The sequence below is a fragment of the Pagrus pagrus genome (genome assembly GCF_965226575.1).
Source record: "Pagrus pagrus genome assembly, chromosome: 6".
NCBI lineage: Eukaryota > Metazoa > Chordata > Actinopteri > Spariformes > Sparidae > Pagrus > Pagrus pagrus.
This window is the reverse complement of record NC_140190.1, coordinates 26,013,897-26,032,866: the sequence shown is the minus strand read 5'-3', so window position 1 is coordinate 26,032,866 and position 18,970 is coordinate 26,013,897. Positions and strand designations below refer to the sequence as shown.

Here is an 18,970-nt window from a genome sequence, read left to right as displayed (position 1 = left end):
GCTCGCTCTCTTCAGGTTATCTTGTAGCAGTCTGGTATGTGGCAGTGAAAATACAATAGCACAACAGTGTCTGTCTGAAATCACTTGAGGTTAACCATCTTCTCTAGGTAGATTCAGCCATCATGACATCCTTGAGTTGTTTGTGGTTTTTGATGAATTTCACAACCGTGCACTCTTCAGCATGAGACCATTTCATGTTGGTAAGTTGTAGCCATTCTGTTGGCCCTTTTCAGATGTTTTCAGTTTCAGGCCCACACATGCACTCTTCTTGCTGAGGATCAACAGGACCATATTCCATGCTGCAGACAAACCATAATTGTGCAGCTGCAGTGCATCTTCTCCATAATGTTATTACCCCAGTTAAATGGTCGATCTGTAAACTACCGGAGGACTCTGACTAAAAAGGAGTTAAGCCAAAGGTTAGGTGTTTTCATATTCTGTGATAATATGTAACACACTCTATTGTGAAGTTTGAGGACGACACCATCACCATCGGCTGCATTACAAACAACAATGATCTAATCGGCAGGAAATTGACAATCTTGCAGAGGGGTGCACAGAGACCAATTCACTGCTCAATATCAACAAAACCAAGGAGCTGATCGTTGATTTTAGAAAAAAGGAGGCAGATACACACCTCTGTCTACATCAGGTGAGCTGAGGCGGGCTGGTGAACAGTCTGATGTTCCTGCGAATCAACATCGCAGAGAACCTGTCATGGTCATCGCACATCACCACCTTTGTAAAAAAAAAAAAAAACACAGCAAAGGCTGTACTTCTTTGGGAAACTTAAAGGCCCTGACACACCAAACTGAAATCAAAGACCCAGCTGCATCGAAGGCCGACTGTTGTCACCTCACGTCTTTTTTGTGTTTTGGCCAAAAAGCTGCACTTTAACACACCATTGGATTGGAAAATGGAATTTTGACACCACTCTTGCTATTTTAGGCGCTTCTAAGCGAGAATATCTTGTAATCATGGATACTACAGCGACAGACTCAAGGGGCTTTTCAGTATCTCTTTTCGTGCACTGATCCACTTACCTGAACAGCCAATCAGAGCGATTTCTCATACTCATACTGAAGCTGGTTATTACAATCACAAAATGTGAAAGCCTTGTGAGACTTGAGCTTTGCTGAGAATAGAATAACAGTAAAAGAGTTTTAATGTTTGATTTATAATTTAAACTACACTTAATACACATAGTAACATAACAGCATGGCTGGTGTTGTTATTTAACATTTTCCCATTGGTTTAATGATTTTGTAAAATGTTTTCTCAGTGAGACTTTAGACCTTGAAGTAGTTAGTAATTATTTTGAATGGGTACTTGTCCAGTTGCTCAGTTTTACTGGTGGTCTTTTCATGTCTGGCATCCTTTCTCCCTTGTTGGACAACCTTCTGCCACTCATTTTCCCTTTTCCTTTGAGGCTTGGTTCTGCCACTCTAATCCCTCTGTGGAAGAATAGAGGAGGAGAAGAGGGGAAAATGGTTATTGAACTGCACATTAAAGTTTTACGAGCCTGAAATGCCCAGGGACAACATTGGGTGCCAATCAGGATTGCCACTAAAAGAGTCCTTTGTCAGTCCCTCCAGCTGGTTTTATGTTGTTACTCTCCCTTTCACCACCCTCTTTTCCATCCTTAAAGTCTACCACTCTGTCATGTCTGTCTCTGGTGTTTTGCAGGCGCTGAGTTAAACGTGCACGTCACATCTCAGGATGAGGCAACATTATGTCAGGTTGTAGTAGCACACTCTGCCCACCCACCCAACCCCAAACTCCCATTTGCAACTCAACGTTCGTCAGATGGTGACAGAAAGTTTTCATTGGATAAAACCTGTTGTGTCTGTTAGGTTTTTGTGATTTCAGTTCAACACCTGGGAGATGTGTTGATTTCCCACAACTGATCCAGCAAAAACACACAAGAAGAATCTTTATGCCTTTGCCTCTGCACTCTCTGTAGAGGAATCTTTCTCCAGCTGCACAGACTTATTTCTTTGTTTAGTCTGGTTAGTTTCACTGCGAAGATTCTTCAACTAACCGCAACAGTGTCCCATTCACAGACGCAGCAAATGGACACAAGGGATAGGATGAAAGGTGTACAATAAATTGCTTGGGATCGAGAGAGAATGTGCTTCAGAATGTACCAAGTACATAATATAAGAAGCAGATGTGTGAGCAGTGTGACTGCAGCTGGTTAGCGACATATTCATGCTACGCGCTCACGCTGCCAGAGAAGGATCATTACTGGCAGACAGCTGACTAGAGGACTTTCATGCCTGGTGACGGTGTGTGCGTGTGAGTGTGAACTTATGTGTTTCTTTGATTCTGTGTTTGTACGCATAATAATGGCCGTGCAAGTGCTTTCTCAACACCTTTTGCCGGTGACTAATTTCAAAAACAAGGTACAAACAGTGAAGAGACTGATACTGCCTCTGAAATCAGCCCTTGGAGGGTGAGCATATAATAGCTGGCATTTGGCAGAACATTGCGAGTAGCTGTGTTAGGGTGGAATTATGTTTTCTAAAGCCTCAGCCTGGCTTGGAGGGGCATTTTCCTCATAGACAGCTTGAGTGGACTGTACAACACATTTCAAGGCAGTTACACGGGATAATAGCTGAACATAATTGTATAATAACTTGAAATAATTAGTAATATGAGCAGCTGTATGGATTTGTACCATGTAGGTCAGCTTGTCATCCATTGGGAATCAGCCTCAGTCAGCTCTCTGTGAACTCAAAAGTGCTACTTGTTGATTCTATAAGAGGAAAATGGTGTTTGGCAAATGAGGTACAGTCATAATCACCCACAAATACATTCTCTGACCTTGTGAACTAAGTAGAGACACTGTGTGTTGCTACAAGTTGGTGTGGGGGTTATCTGGCCAAAAAATACCACAATCCATGACCTAAATATCACGATCCACAACCTAAATTGTGGTGTTTCCACCATTGAACACATTTGTTGCATTACAGATCTTTTTTGACTCTAAGCTCCTCATCGGTCATGACATAAGCTATAACTCATGTTGCATTATTTACAATATGTCACCCAAAAGAAGAGCCATGTGAAGGAATTAGTCCAATCAGTGTGGCCATGTAGCTGTCTACATCACTCTATTGGTTTGATCACGGAGCACAATTCTGCTCTTCAGTGAGGTCATGTAAAGTTTGTTAACAGAAGTAAAAGGACATTATATACTGTGACCTCTACTATTCACTTGAAAAGTATCGATCACGATCATAAATTGTGAGATGGACGACCCCATGTTTCAAATGACAATTTAGCTCATCAAACCTGTATACAGTTATCCTAAAATCCATAAAGCATGCTAAACTTTTCCTTTTGCCTCTGTTTTCTGTGAAGGTGTGAAACAAACCACCTCTTCCTCCATTTTGCTATAGCTTCAGCTTCTAGTTGATCCACTAAAAATCAAGAGATCCTTGACCGTTATCCACCTCTTGCTGCAGCTGCTCAATCCTTTAAAGCATTTCTTGCTTTGTGTACGCTGTCATGTTATTGTGTGAACATTACGCATAGCCATGCTATTCAGCAAATGTGATCTGATCCCATGATGAAGGCAAAGCGTTTATCAGACATTTCCTAGCTTGATGATGTGTTGTTGGTTTGGGGTTTGATCAAACTTCGGTAAGCATGTGTCAACTGAACTTCTTTTTTAAATCACTTCACTGTACAGTAGCTGTATAACATTCTTCCCATGTCACAGGTTTTTATAACAGCTGCAACAGTGAAGAAGGTGGTGCGTGTGCTGTTGAAGCACATTTAACATACTTTAGTCATTCTGCATGAATGGTGAACGTAAGTACAGGGATGTTTTTGTGGCTGTATTTCCGACCTCTAAAACTACTTAAACCTGAACATTGTTGACTGGCTGTCACCAATGTACAATGGTATTGTCTTATTTCCAAGCAGAGTCAAAATATCAGTTATCCTTCACCGTGAAGGAGCAGTAGAGTAGTGCAGTAGAGAAAAGTGGGTCATTTCAGAACCGCAACTAGGTTAATTAATGCAATTTTGAAAAAGCTGTTATGTAGTCTTGACGTTCATCACTGTTCTTCATTGTAGAAATATGAGTTGTTGTATGTGATGAATGAATGCTCAAATGGATTAAAGCAGAGGGAGCCATATTTCAACCCAGAATTCATGGTGGTAGACGACTACGTGCGTCACGTCCTACTTTGCAGCAATTAAGTTCAAATGACACAATCAGCAGCAGCTTTACTCAAATGTTTTTGAGACTCCCTCAGACAAACTTCTGGCTGCCATTGGCTTGATTAACCAGTGCTGACGCAGAGCAGAGTCTCTGCTGGCTGCCATCAGAGGCAGAGCTCACATCAGAATGGCAACCAGCAGTTTCATCAGTGTTGCAGACGCTGTCATCACAATTGGCCACATAGCTGTGGGCTACATGCTGCTTTCTGGCTCTGAGTGAAATTCCCAAACTGCAAATTAAGCAGAAATCTGAATTTGCTGCACAAGCTAGAGAACACAGAAACTGTTGAAAATGTTTCTTGTTTGGTAACTGAATTTGAATAATTATTATTATAATTATTCCCATGTGTTCTTCAAAATTAATTAAATAGTTTTGCTCTTAGACAGAAGAACTTCAGTGTTAGTTGACGTTTGGCCATGAAGACTTTCTAATTTTTTAAGCCACATCAATGCTTTGACTCTAGAGGCGGCTACATTGGCAAAATATATTGACAACTGTTGGATGGATTACATTGAAATTTAGTACAAACACACACGGTCCCCAGGAGATTATTCTTAAATTGCGTTTCCACCCAAAGTACCAGAACTTTTAGTACCAGGAACTACTTTTCAAGCCACTAAAAGGTTCCATCTGCGCTTCCACCACATTCTAAAGACCCGTGAAGATAAGGCAAATTAGTCTGTTGACTTATGAAAAAGCAACAGCTGTTGTTTTTGCACACGACTATCCATCAGGAAGTCTTGGACTTCGTCGTCAGTCTATCTGTCGTATGCTTTTTTTTCCGTATCTCCATGTTGATGTGTTGTAGCACAATAAATAAAAAAGCAAATTGGTTTGTGGTTGCAGATTTTTAAAAATGGTGACTCAAATAAATTGCTGCATGTACTCAAACAATCAGAGTAAGTTCAGCGTTGCAAGCTCCACACACAAAAGGATGCATTATAACCTGGGTTATCATTTGACTTATATCTTCTGTGACCAGCAGGTCAACTTTCCACTCGTCCAAACCCGATAGCAGTGAGAATCTTTCATTCTTTTGCCCAAGTAATGAGCATCGTAGCCTCATGGAGCTGCTAGCGTAGTCAAAGATTAGTCTTGTTCCGTGTATGTACACATGCAGGCTTAGAGCCCACACATGTTCACAGCTTTTTTGCCTTTCTAGAATTGAAGACAAGTGTATTATGAGCCACTCAGAGAAAGCAATCCCATGACTTAAACATTGCTGCTTTTGTCCAGCAACTGAGTCTCCAGCCAGAACTCAAAGACGGAGTCTTAACGTACAGCTGCCTGTAATCTCTGTCTCCGCTCTCTTTCGTCCATCATCCTCTCTGCCACTCCACCCTCTGAGGTTGTGGATCCAGCCATGGCTCTTTGGATATTGGGTTTATTTGTTGTATCTGAGTAGAGAGGCCCCAAAGTCATGTCATCTCATTCCACAGACATCCACTCGCCACCCAGATCCTGGCATCAGCCCCTAATGGGTAGATACACGGGACACATGGTTTCATATGTTGTGCCATTTTTGTTGGATCTGTCCAATCCTTAATCCGGCCAGATGGATCTGCTCTGACTGCCAGACCACCAGTCGGGCTTTTCGGCTCTCTAGTGTTGATGACACTGCAGTTGCTTACTTAATCAACCGTGTGTGAGCAAGAGCGTGTTCTTGTTAATGAATTCATCCATCCTCCTCTGAGTCCACTTTATTTCTTAGTCTCCCTCATGAATGTAGACACTTGCTCAGACTCAGTTTCAGAAGACAAAGTTGAATCTGTGATGATTCTGTAAGATGTTTGTTATGCATTTAAAATTTCAAGTGTACTCTGTGTACACTCACAGTTTTGTAGTCAGGACTGTGAAGAGAAGAACAAAGATAGTACCCACTGAAGACTAGACACTGGACTGAATAACTTTGAATGATTCCCTTCCACAAAGTCTGACATCTTTCACTGCCATGTTTCTACAGCAACCCAAGTTAAGAAACTGGCTCTAGAGAGGCCTTCAGTGTTTTTAGCAACCACTGTAGCGGAGAGTTAGACAATAGGTATTCATTTGGTTGCAATCTGCCCCCACGCCTGTAGCCTAGTTTTTCCATGCATCTGCCGGCCTGGCTCTACTCGGTTTGACTCGGCACGGCAGGGGTTTGCATTTTCCACCACAACTTTGCTACCTGCTTGAAGGTGTGTCTTAAACCAATGATGTGCTTGTCCAGATCCCTGCAGTACTATCAAAGAATCACTGCTAAAAAAGTCACTCCACTAATTGAGTTACATGTTTAATTTCCTATAAATTCTTCATAATAAAAGCCCCCCATTATTTAGTCATTTAAAAGCTTTTATGATGAAGCAGCATTACAGGAAACATTGTGTTTTCAGCAGCAGTAACTAAACATGACTCCTGAAACAGCTGAAAGCGAACACGGTGAAACAGTAAAACACAGCAGATGTTAGACAGTACAAGTAGGACGAGAGAAACTAAAGAGATTCAGTTAGAAGCTACAAAAGAACTGAGAGCTGAACACACACTTTTAAAAATGTCTTTCTCTCATGTTTCCTGCACGGACATGAGTTGAGTAACGATTTGAGGGACAGACACAGTGTTTGTCATGGGTTGGCCGCAGTCGCGAGACATCACCGCGGCCCCCTCCGGAGGCAGGATCATTGCGAGCGTGGCTTGGCTCAACTTGGCGCAGCAAAATTGGTGACATAAAAGCAAATCGGCGCGGCTTGGTTTGATTGGCCGTGACCAAAGTTGCTGGTGGAAAAACATGTTAGATGTCACTAAATCCTACACACTGGACCTTTTTAAGAGTTTTAAGCTCTCATAAGAAGTCCAGACAAATGATTTCAGATATTTTCATTGTGTAAATATTGTCCAGCCTAGAACAAGAAACAAAAATACTATTGTTGTGCTGCCAATTCTAGAAAGAGGAAACAACAACCACTTGAGAAGCAGTAAGATATGACCACTTACTTCCTCTGTGCAAATCAGGATGCTGAAAATGATTTAAAAACCCCCAATGTTTTTTAGCCTCAACTCTGAGGTTTCAGAGTGGGACAAACATGAGAATCCGGAGCTCACAGTATTACATCCAGAGCTGATTATAAACCGTCCTTGCTACTCATTTAAAATGTAGACTCTTTAGAATATTCTTCCTCATATGTATGCAAACACAAAACACACATACAGTACTGATTGATAGCCATTCAGTAGCTCATTCATGAATTGAGAGATTTAAAGGAAACCATGTTCTCCCTAGAAACAAGCAGTTAATCACTTCCACAGTAATGAAACATGTTTACATTTTTTTCCACTGTATTCTGGCCATGTATCAATCCTATTGTATTTGGCTAGGCTTAGTGCTTGTAGTCTCACAAGCTGTTTGATGAATAATCCCTCTTTGGAGGAGAAAATACCTTCAATGCAGGCCATGTAAGGTGGCAGATAGCTTATTACATGGAATTCCTATGTGGCTATAAACCTTTCAGCATGGTCTTTGTGTGGTTTAAGCGTTTAATCTTTGTAAACAGGCGTGTTTTCGAGAGGAAATGTACTAGTTGTGTTCACAGTTATAAAGTGGAACTACCTCACACAACCAGCTTTTGCCACAGCTGTCCTTTGTAGTTTAATTGCCTTGCTCCAGGCCCTTCAGCAATAACTGTTAAAGGACTATTAGGCTGTGTGTCCTGATATTTTTCTGCAGGTTCTGGTAGTCACAGCACCTCTACTCGTGGTGCTTCTGTTTTGTCTTTTTTGTGCTGCGCTCTCCTCTTTTTTCCCCCAACAATGAATGATGGCACTTATCCCAGGTATGCACTGTAGCCTTGCCTGAAATGAGTGCATGCATCTTTGGGCAAGCCCCTTTTCCACTGAAAGACATAGTTTCCATTTGCTGTAATGACAGAATAATGGCATCACACCTGGTGCTCCACCCTCATGTGCTTGCACATACAAACACACACACACCTGCACACGTATACACATGCACACACTGATGCACTAAAGGAGAAACTCAAAATCGAGCAAACACATAAGTTCCTCTGACTCACGGGTTAGAGGTGTCAGGTACCTCCCACAGTTATGAAGGGAATCCCCTCCCAGCCCCTTGTCTTCTCTCCCGACACTCTCCCCACAGCTTTACCCCTTCACCCTCTCCTTACAGCCAAGTGGAAACTCATAACCACCTTTCATTGGGTGTTCTGCCAGTTCTGCACATACTTCTTCACTTTTGAACTCCTCCTACCCATCCTGTTTCTGTTTTCAAGTAAAAAAACATGCCCCCTGTTGTATAATGCCTCCATCTGGGTCTGCAAAATAACCTCACAAGCACCCGAGCCATGCCTGCTGTCAAAACACACATGTGGTAGTGTTGAGGTGCTCACTGCCAGTGATTATGGAGCTTTTCAGAATATATACTTTATACCTTTGCATTGACTTATTTGAACAGTTTTTTTGCTGGGTTAGTCCATGTAACTTGTGTACCTGTCAACCATGATAGCACAGAAGTGACCAAATAAAAGCAAAGTCCTAAAGCATCAATTATTAAATGCCTAGTGGTTATTGCTCTGAAAATGTGAGAACCAACAAATGCATTTGATGTAAAATTCATATTTCATCTTTGGTCCAAACATGTGCCCATCTTTCTCACCTCAGAATCCTCTGATGTGTCTGCATCTGAGCCTTGATGTAGCTGCATTACATTATGATTTGTCCATCAGTCTGCGCTTGATCCAGAGTCAAATATCGCCACAGCTGTTGGATAAGTCGCCATGAAATTTGTTGCTGACATTAATGGTCCTCAGAGGATGAACTGTATTGGCTCTGGTGATCTGTTACTTTGTTCAGAAGCAGCGCCTCCACAAAAATTTAAGTCATGTTCCAAGTTTCGTCCATTAAATGTACAACATGTACTTCATGGCTTTTCAGTTTTTGTCTTCATTGTGAAACAACCACCATTCCTAATGAAAATCTATATGACGATGCTCGGCACAAATGTTCACTGACGGGTGAATGTTTAAAAGTTTTATTTACGTTACATTTTGTCTTGTTTGCGGACTTCCTTCTTCAGTTTCCAACTCTCTCCCGGAAGTTATAGCAACAGGCGACCAACTGAAACACACCCTTACCTTGAATAAAAAGACAGATTTCTCTGGGTTTGAACTATATTTAAATGTTTGGGATACTGTCAATACACAACTCAAAAAAACAGATTGTCCTGCTGCATTCTCAGAATGACCTGAAAATCAGTCCAAAGGTCAGTGAGATCAGTGCAGGTTTTTTAGATGTTTCAAAAAAAGATACAAAAATCTTTGTATTACAGATATCAAGAGAAACCTCCAAGTTGTGCTGTAAATCTCTCTTGGCGAGTATGAAGCCTTAATAACAAGGTCTCCCGTATGTGCCTTACAATTAGGGTCGTATGTTTCATCTCCATCCCTCAGATCCATCAAGGTCCTTGTACTCTGATGCAGAACGAGCTGATGAATCAGCTCCAGCCTATATTTGGCTAATGCTGTGGTCTTGGTCAACGCAAGTCCTTGTAGTTAGGTTCAGCTCAGTATGTCGGGTATACAACTGTGGAGAGCAGGACCTATTGATGCCTCTGCCAGTAGATTCTGCTCTCTTCCTCAGGGGCAGCAAAAATGAACTTTCTGTTTTTCTTGGTTTTATCCACAGAACAGGAATCTCTCTCTGTAATATCAAAAGTATTTTAATGTGTCATATCAGTTACGAGGCTGGCAAAATTCAAATTACTCAATGAATACTGGTTGAATTAAGTCTTATTATTCATATCTCCCAAACTGTTTGACATATTACATTTTGTTGGCTATTTCTGCATCATGATGACATTACTAGAAGTGAACACAGCAGCTGTTTAGGGGATAAATGTTTGGTTGTAGAGCACGCCCAGCAACCCCTACAAAAAACCCAACCACGTTTAATAGTTGCTGCCCAAAGCATTACCCTAGAAGAAGTGATCATTATTTGATATCCACCAGCTGGTGTCCTAGTATTGAGTGTATATGTCACGGTCTCCATGGTGACTGTGGGTTATTCACTTACACTCACACAGTCACACAGATGGACAAGATTTTGGAAGCGGCCAGGCGCATTGTCTCGGAGAGATTAGGGCTGAATCCATTTTATGCTCTGAATTCAAACAAGGACATTTGTGTTTCGACTGTGAGAGCAGCGGTGACCTCATCTGTCTCTGTTGAAAAACAGGCATCAAGCACTGCTGTTGTTGATAAGCTGAAACTAAAAATGAGTTTCTGTGTCTCATTTAGAGAACAACTCTTCATGTGGCACCTGAAGCTCATCTTCCCTCAGAGCAGCACCGAGTTCAGCCAGAGGAGGTGAGTTACACATAAATACATATTACATATTCAGTGTATTTGATAATATACTCATCAAACTTTCTGCTGTAGCACCAGTGTTTTGTTGACAGAAAGCAAATTGTTAATATATCTGACCGCAGGTGCACAATCTGAATTTGTCAGTCGAGGATTGTTAAAACTTTACAGAGACAATTATCAACATGATTTCATTTGATTTGGGTGTTAACGTTCACATATTCTCTCACATTTTGTTCTTCTTCCAGGGTGTCTGACAAGCAAACCTTGGAGCAGATCTTGACTCCTTATATCCACCCTACAGAGTCGGACCCTGTGACACGACAAAAGTGAGCTTTGCCTAGCAACACTTTAGGGCTGCAACCAACAATAAATCAACTGGTCTATATAAAAAAATAAATGTCATCACAATTTCCCAAATCCCAAAGTGATGTCTTCATATTGCTTCTTTTGTCCAACAAACAGTCCGACTTCCAATAACTTCTTCTTCTACTCTCATAATGACAAAGAAAAGTAGCAAATCCTTCGATTTAAAAAGCTGGAATCAGTTAATTTTTGACATTTTTGTTAAAAAAAAAAAATCAACTGAAATGATCATCAAATTAGTTGGTGTTTTATTCTCTTGCGACAGACTAATCGAAGAATCAACTATTCATTGCAGCTCTAGGGCACCCGGGTTGCTCAAGTAGTGGAGAGTGCGCTCCACATACAGAGGCTGTGTCCTCACTGCAGCAGCCCATTCAAGTCAGACCTGTGGCCCTTTGCTGTATGTCATTCCCTCTCTCTGTCATCCTTCTTCGTGTCTATCCTTGGTTGTACTATCAAAATAAAGCAATGAAAAAGGCCAAAAAAATAATCTTAAAAAATAAAAAAAAATCATTGCAGCTCTGATATTTTTGTCATAAATATTTACAGGGACTGACTAATCCAACTTTTTATCTACCTGATAGAATACACAGACTCACTCTCTCTACCAATCCGATACCAGTGGGGTTTGTTTCCCTAATGTAAACTCTATAAATGTGTCTGTGTGGCACTGATTCAGATATGTAAGCTAACGTGAGCCTCCAGTTACAGATCACCTCTTAATAATAACTGTATACAATCATGTACCTACATGCTTTTTAGACCTGTTAAAAAGTGTATTGATATTGATGATGATATAAGATGATTTCTGAAATTGCATAATTAAATGCATAGACATTAATTATAATCATAGTGCTGTAATCAGGTATACACCTTCTAATTTACCCACCAATCTTGGAAACTGCTTCGGTGTCCAACTCTGTCCATGTTTTGTACAGCAAAGTAAGCAGCCAAATCACATAGATAACTGATGAATAGTGGTGTGTAGAGCTTTGGTGGAGCCTTTGCTGCAGGCTTTGGACAGCTCAAGCTCAAGATGTCTCCATATTATTGGTCAATATGTTGCTTTGTCACCACGCCTATTTAGTTAAATTGAGTAAATTTATTGTCATCAACCGCAGCAGTTCCTGCTGAACCATGCAGCAAAGCCAGAAAGCTTACATTGATATGTTATATTCAGTGGTAGAAATTCAACTACTCGGTTGTTTTGTTTCAGTCACTTGTCACATGAATATAAACAGAAAACTTAACAATGTGATAATAGACCCAGAAATCAGCACCAGTTTGATTTGTGGTTTGGAAATACTCTTAAGTTCAAGGATAACGACTGCTGCTCAGCCCATTGTTGAGAATGAACAGTTTTGCTCTTGGCAACCCTCGTGATGCTGTCTAGTTACTGCAATGTCAAGGCCATAAAAACTGGGAATGAGAGTGGGGGAGACAAAACTAACTTGCTCACAACAATTGCTGTTGAAACACTTACATTCATGTGCCATTGCATCGTATTGTCCCAGGAATATTACATATGAGCTTTGTGTTGTCTAAAACTGCGTAGCCAAGATGCTGCCTGATCATCGCTGTTACATCTATGAATCCGTTGTTAAAACAGAGAAGTACAATGACCTGCTGTATTTCAGATTTACTCCCTTTCCTCACCATTCCTTATCTAAAAATACAGGCCATTTGTAGCCACGGCTTCGGTTTTGATGACCTGTATCAGGTCGCCTGCATGCTAGACCAGATCCCCTGTAATTAAGTTTGGCAGCTGTGTGTTCAGGGATTATGCCTCACTTACAGACCAAGTTAAAATCAGTCTGCATGTGCAAGAGCCCTTTACAAGAAGGAATGGATCGAGATGCAGATACAGCTGTAGAGAAATTCATGTCCACCAAGTATTTTCTTTTCCACCACAAATTGTACTCCAAATTAAAATTAGTTGCAGAATGTGAAAGTGTATGAATTCATTTTTCACTCTGCTGATCCGTGCGACCACACTTTGTCACAATTATGTTCAACTTGAATGTGAGTGTCTCCCATGGAGTAGATGAATAGGTGGAAATGCTTCTTTTAACAGGTTCAATTTATCTCAATGCAACTATGGAGAAAATTCAGTTGGTGAATTTACAAAAGCTGTTATTCAAAGATCATTTTCTATCTTCAATCCAATTTCACTCACACTGGGTTCAGTTGGGCTCTCTCCATGTCACTTTCCTGCATTTATCTTTGTAACTTTGCTCTCCCTTCACTTACTTTTTAATTTCCCAGGCTCGTGTTTCTCCCAACATGAACTGCGGTCTTTGAACAAGGCCCTGCCTTTGATTACAGAACACTCAATATTTCTAATCTGAACCTCTAACAGACCAGCGATCTGACTCCTTTGACCTATCCTTTGAATTGATAACAGTCAGCGTTAAGCAGTCTGCTGTAAAACCGACAGCAGGAGCATATTGTAGACTGGTGCACGTCTTTAAAATAGACACCTAACTTGGTTCAGTGCCAACCTTTTAGTCGCAGCCTCTGTTTAGTCTAGATTCAAGTGAGTGGGGTTTAACTCTCCATGGCCCATTGGCTGGCTGTTTACTGCGGGCTCAAGCACCGCGGCCATCCGACGCATTGAGGATTGTCCCTTACACAAGAAGCCTGTACATATATCAGTCAGCATGCCAGACAAGTGTACATTTGGGTCTCTCCTGTGCTACACTCAATGAGCTCTTTGTGTTTTGACCTTTACGGTAACAACCCGAGGGAATTCTGCACAGTCTGTGTTCCCATGTGTTTTTTTATTGTCCTTTGCTAAGGATTAGGTTGGAGTTGCGTATCTAACCTCCTGTGTCAATGTGAATTTCTGTTTCAGGTTGAAGATATACGTGCACGCTCCGTTTGATCATTTTAAAGTCTTCATGAAAGCAGAAGGGAGAAAGGCCAACTCTGTGAGGTGAGATTGACTTTTTACTTGTCAACCTATCTCAGTTCCCGTAATCAATGTTATGTGATATGTCCTTGATTTCCATAAGGGGAATATAGTTTTGCTTTCTGTCTTTATGCTACTACATAAAGACAGAAAGCAAAACTGAAACTTGTTTCCTAACTGCATTTTCAAAATACTTAATAAAAATACATAAATAAAAGTAGATAAAATAGATAATATACCCTAAAATACAATAAATAATGCTTTCATTTATCATCCATTTGTCCTCACTCATACTCTCATTCATGCCAGCTTAGTTACCATGCAGACCTTGCCAGCGTATGCAAATCATATGTTCCATGAAGGTAAAGTGCATTGTGTGATAATAAATTATTGCGTATTAGTGTTGACGTGTACTTGGAGTGCTGAGCCGCTGCATGTTCGTGCGCTGCCATTCCGATTTTCCAATCTAAAGTTGTAGGCACTTTTTGACCCCTGTGAGGTGCGTCAGCATCCCGTCATTGCTCAGGCATCCTGTCTGTGACCGTTCTGACCGTTCACTTGGAGTTGCCACTCGTGATTGATTTATTCAGCATGTTTGAAATGGACATAATTTGTTTATGAACATGACATCACTGACTTGTAAATTCTTGTGAAGCTACACAGACTTTTGGCAGCGAGGCCTTGGGGTTTTTTTTCTCCTCCGCGTTTCACTTTTATTACAACATCGAGAATGCCATCGATCAATAAAATTCTTCACAACTTTTATATACATCTTCCATCTCTTACTCACTCTCTGGAGTGGATGTTTCTGTTTCCGATCTGGCTGTCGTTTTTTCCATGGGAGTCAGAGGATTGTGTTGATAACACCCATTTGCCTCGCCTACTTTCGGATTCTTTGGCTGTCCTCCATTTCCACTTAGTCATGGAGTGAATGATTGTTCTCCGTGCTCATAATCATTACCCCCCGGCCAGCGTGAAACGTCATGAAACCTCCCATCCCATCATTCGTCCTTGTAATACACAAATGCTCCTTCTGCTTTGCCCGGGGGGCTGGCTGCACACACTTTCTAAGCAGATAAATTATATTTTATGGCAGCATATAGAGAGGTATTAATAAGAGATGAGTGTGGAGATATGACACGCAAGCTTTAGCTTTAGCTGCCAGGCTGTCTCCTTTTCACCTCATGAATTTAATGAAAGTTTGAATACTTTTAAATGTGTCATTATATCTGATGCCACACACCTTTACAGTGTGATCCTCGTAATGACTGTCATTACAAGGCACATTATAACACTGCATAATCACGTTAATAATACATAAGGCTCATTGGGCCACAAAGTTTACACATATTTTGTGTAACTGAAGAGAAAAATGGGGAGAAAAATAATGTTAGCTGACTAATTTTTCAGATCAGGACTGTCTCAAACAAAGACGAACTAATAATATGCTGGAACTACAAGTACACTGTGTGCACCAGGGTTATACGTATTTACAGCTGGGTCTAATTACAGTTTATTTATAATCAGCTGTTGCATCTTCTTGCTATATTTACTCCACATCCATGTTTAATTCCTACTCATATTCATTTACTATACTAATGAAGATTATTACCCTCAAACACCACAGACAAACGAGCCACACATTTGACCCTCCGTAATGTTATGCAAGTCTGACCCAGATAACAGAGATTGTGAAAGCATGATTAACACAGGGGTTTCTCCACATTCTCACACTCATGGAGAGTTACTCTGCCTGTGTGTAGACTTGTCTTCATTTGAAACTACCAATAATGACATATAAGATGTTTATGATAGAAGAAAATCTGCATTTTGATAAGGCGTTTTAAAAGAAATAGACAGACAGATTGGACTTTGCAACCTTTTGTACCTACTGCAAAGTCACATTTATTCACCTATAGTCGCATGTATGTGATGTCATCCTACATGGAAAACGTTTTTCCCCCCATAGTAGCAAACATGCAGTCAGAATCTGCTGGTGCTTACACGAGAAAGTGTATATCACTGCTAAAACTTCTAATAGGGTTGGTGCACAGATACAAAATAACTTTTTTTTAACATAGACAGTATAACAAGTAGATGAAGCTTCTGGCTCTGGAAAGTGAAGTCAATGCAGAAGAACCATAAACCTGCATTCTTTCAACTGGCCATCAGACAGTGACTCCACTGGTTGCAAAAAGAAGTCAAAGTGTTAGCTTATGAGAAAATGACTCTACTTCTCACTTGGTTTATGCTCTTAATCGCTAGTTTCAAATCTTCAGTATACAGCACGATGTTCATTTTGTAAATTATGGTCCCATTTAGAGTAAAATAGACGATAACACAGGGTATGCTTTAGGGCATGGATACCTTGTGTGTGACATTTTTGTTGACAGGCACAGCATGTTCTCAGATTCTCAGTCAGATCCCATCAGGATATCCTCCTCAGCTCTACCCTCTCATTCCAAAACAGTGACTTCTGGCTCCATAAAATATGATGGTGGCGGCCTTAATCAAACTCAAGGCTTCAAACAGTTGTCCACAGACCGTCCACAGTGGCTCGTTCCCCTATTGATTTTATAGTCTATGGTTTTGTACTGACTGCTAGTTAAAGCGAGGAGTGGTAGTATGAGGGGATGAGGGCATGTGTCCTGTTAACTCACCAGTCATGTTCTTTCTTTCAAGAAACATTTGATCAAATGAAACATTTTTAGAAACTTGTCGATTGAGAACCAGAATATCCATTCAACTTATAAGGGTTTGACCTTAAGACTATGATATGATCATTATGTAAAATGCTGGAAAAATTGGACTTTATGCTATGTCAATAAGATATAACCCGTGACGTATGTTATTGAAAGACCCTTTTCCTGCCCAGTCACATCAAGAGAAGAGGTACGCAAGTTCAGGCATTTCCTTCCATTTCCTGTGAATTGTTTTAGTAAATGAGTCACAACAACAATCAGAGCACAGTTTCCAGAGAAAGATTTAATAAATTACCCTGAACAACTATTATCCTGATCCAGTCACCATCGTAAATCAGTCTCTGGAGAAAGAATGTTTTGACTTTGACTTGTCAAGTCTGGCATAATTGCCAATTCGCTGGAATAAATCTATCCTCTCTATCTCTTCGTAACCTTTTCCTGTCATACCTTAAATGCTCTAGGAATGAGGTGCATAATGTTCATAATTCAAGTGTTTATTGTCAACATTAGATTGAGGATGGATGAATGGAAGTAGAGCAAAATTAGGATGCCTATCCAAGGGGAACTAGGTGAGTTACATAACAGGAGCAGGCCTCAGAATATAGTTTTAATCAGAAGAGAGGCACCCAACAGTCTGAGGCCTCATCCCATTTTAGGAGTTCCAGGTATTGTGACCACAAAGGGACCTCCCTCCACATTATTGATAATAATTTAGTCTTTGAAGAAAACCCCTAATTTTGTTAAGTAAGGTGTTATTAATGTTATGAAGTCGTGGACAGCAGTAGTCATGGCTACTTACAGGCTGTTTGCTAAGTCTAACACAAAGGGTATGACTGCATGTTTATGTTGTTGAATGACTCCGGGAATATCAACCCACTCCAATAAAGGAGCACTTGTGCTAAACTAAACATCACTGTGTAACCAGTCAACATCCTCTTACTGGAAAAGAGAGTTTGCATCAAGGGATCCATTCACACCCCTCTGGATGTTTGTTTGTGTTATTTTTTTAATGTTTGTTTTTTATTCCTTCCACTCCTGAGATGCAGTGGATGCCCTTTTCTCCTTTCCCCTACCTCTTCTTTTCCTCTCAGCCAGCCAAATCCCACAGAACATCTCTGCCTGTTGACCTATGAGAAGTAGAGATGCTGTTTTTACTTTTGCAGCCACAAAAAGGAAGCCTGTTTGTGTGCTTTCTGTCTTTTTTTAAACCAGTGTTGTGGACCTATCAGACAGTGATGCCTCTGTCCTGTCCAAGCAGTGCGTTCTCTCGCATATTTGTGGCAAACCCTCTCCTTAGCCCTCCTGAGCCTGTCGATCTGCTCTCCCTCAGCTTGCCCTAAGGCTATGTGGAAGTTTGTTTCTGTGCAGCAGATGCCTCCTCAAGGCTCCTGTAATGCTAGATTGTTTTTTTTTGTTTTGTTTTGTTTTATTAAAATAGCAAAGCAGTAATGGCAGCAATGACAGCAATTATATTACATAATTGTTCAGTTTGGCAGTCTCTCCTCAAAGGTATTACTTGTAGACATGAAAAGTAATAAAAGTAGTTTTTTGAGGAATGAAAACCTGTCTGATTGCTGGCATGCTTGCTAAGTGGAATGGCTCCAGTGGTACAGAGGAAGTTGAAGAGCATGGTTATATGCTCAGCTTCAAAATATCCTTTGCCATTGATGCTAAAGTTATTTGGGCCATATAGAAAATATTAAACAGCAGAATTCATACAATAATTCAGAGGAAAAATTATGCAAATGTTCAATATGATAAAACTATGAAGTTATGGCATTTGATATCCAACAGGTCCGAGGTTAAATGCACTCTGACATCATAATATTCTGCAGAAAATGTTCTGGCCATTATTCAATGCCACAGCTCTGCAACAGAAACTTGACTGTTGCACAGAAGCATCCAACCACAGGGTTGTAATTGTAGTCTTGTCTAAATAAAGCTAAAATATTTTGTTAATACTCCTTTGTCCACCTCCAGTTGTAACGACAATTTCTGTGTGAAGTATCCATGATCCGATGGCTTGCAGAGTCAATTGTCAATCCAAAAATGCATAAGCCTACAATGTATTCCATAAGGTTGATGCTGTGGATGGTGGTGGATGTGTTTGAGATCAAAGGAACAATCAAATGATAAAGACAAGGATTATAATAACTCTAGGGATCATGGTTTCTGTTGTCAATCATTGTCACATTAAATTCAGACTTTGGCATTAGCAGAAAATGCATCTTTTGAGGTCTGATTTGTGCAATCACAACATTTATAAATGAAGCCCTGTTCTGTCTGTCGTTACCTAAGGACACAACACTCCGGACCCAGTGTCGGCAACAACAAAAACAATGAAAAAGTTTAATAAAAAAGCTGACAAGCGATCCTTTAAGTCTTTTTGCAGCCGGCATCATGCAGA

General features: G+C 40.6%; 1 protein-coding gene across 1 annotated transcript in view; it reads left to right on the top strand.

Annotated features, from left to right (window-relative positions):
- The window catches only part of znhit6 (zinc finger HIT-type containing 6), a 33,121-nt gene that overhangs the window by 9,336 nt on the left and 4,815 nt on the right, over positions 1 to 18,970 (top strand). The window contains exons 6-8 of the mRNA XM_084354665.1: positions 10,519 to 10,587; positions 10,833 to 10,913; positions 13,805 to 13,885. Of these exons, the coding sequence (XP_084210791.1) occupies positions 10,519 to 10,587; positions 10,833 to 10,913; positions 13,805 to 13,885 (231 nt within the window). The remainder of the gene's footprint in view (positions 1 to 10,518; positions 10,588 to 10,832; positions 10,914 to 13,804; positions 13,886 to 18,970) is intronic.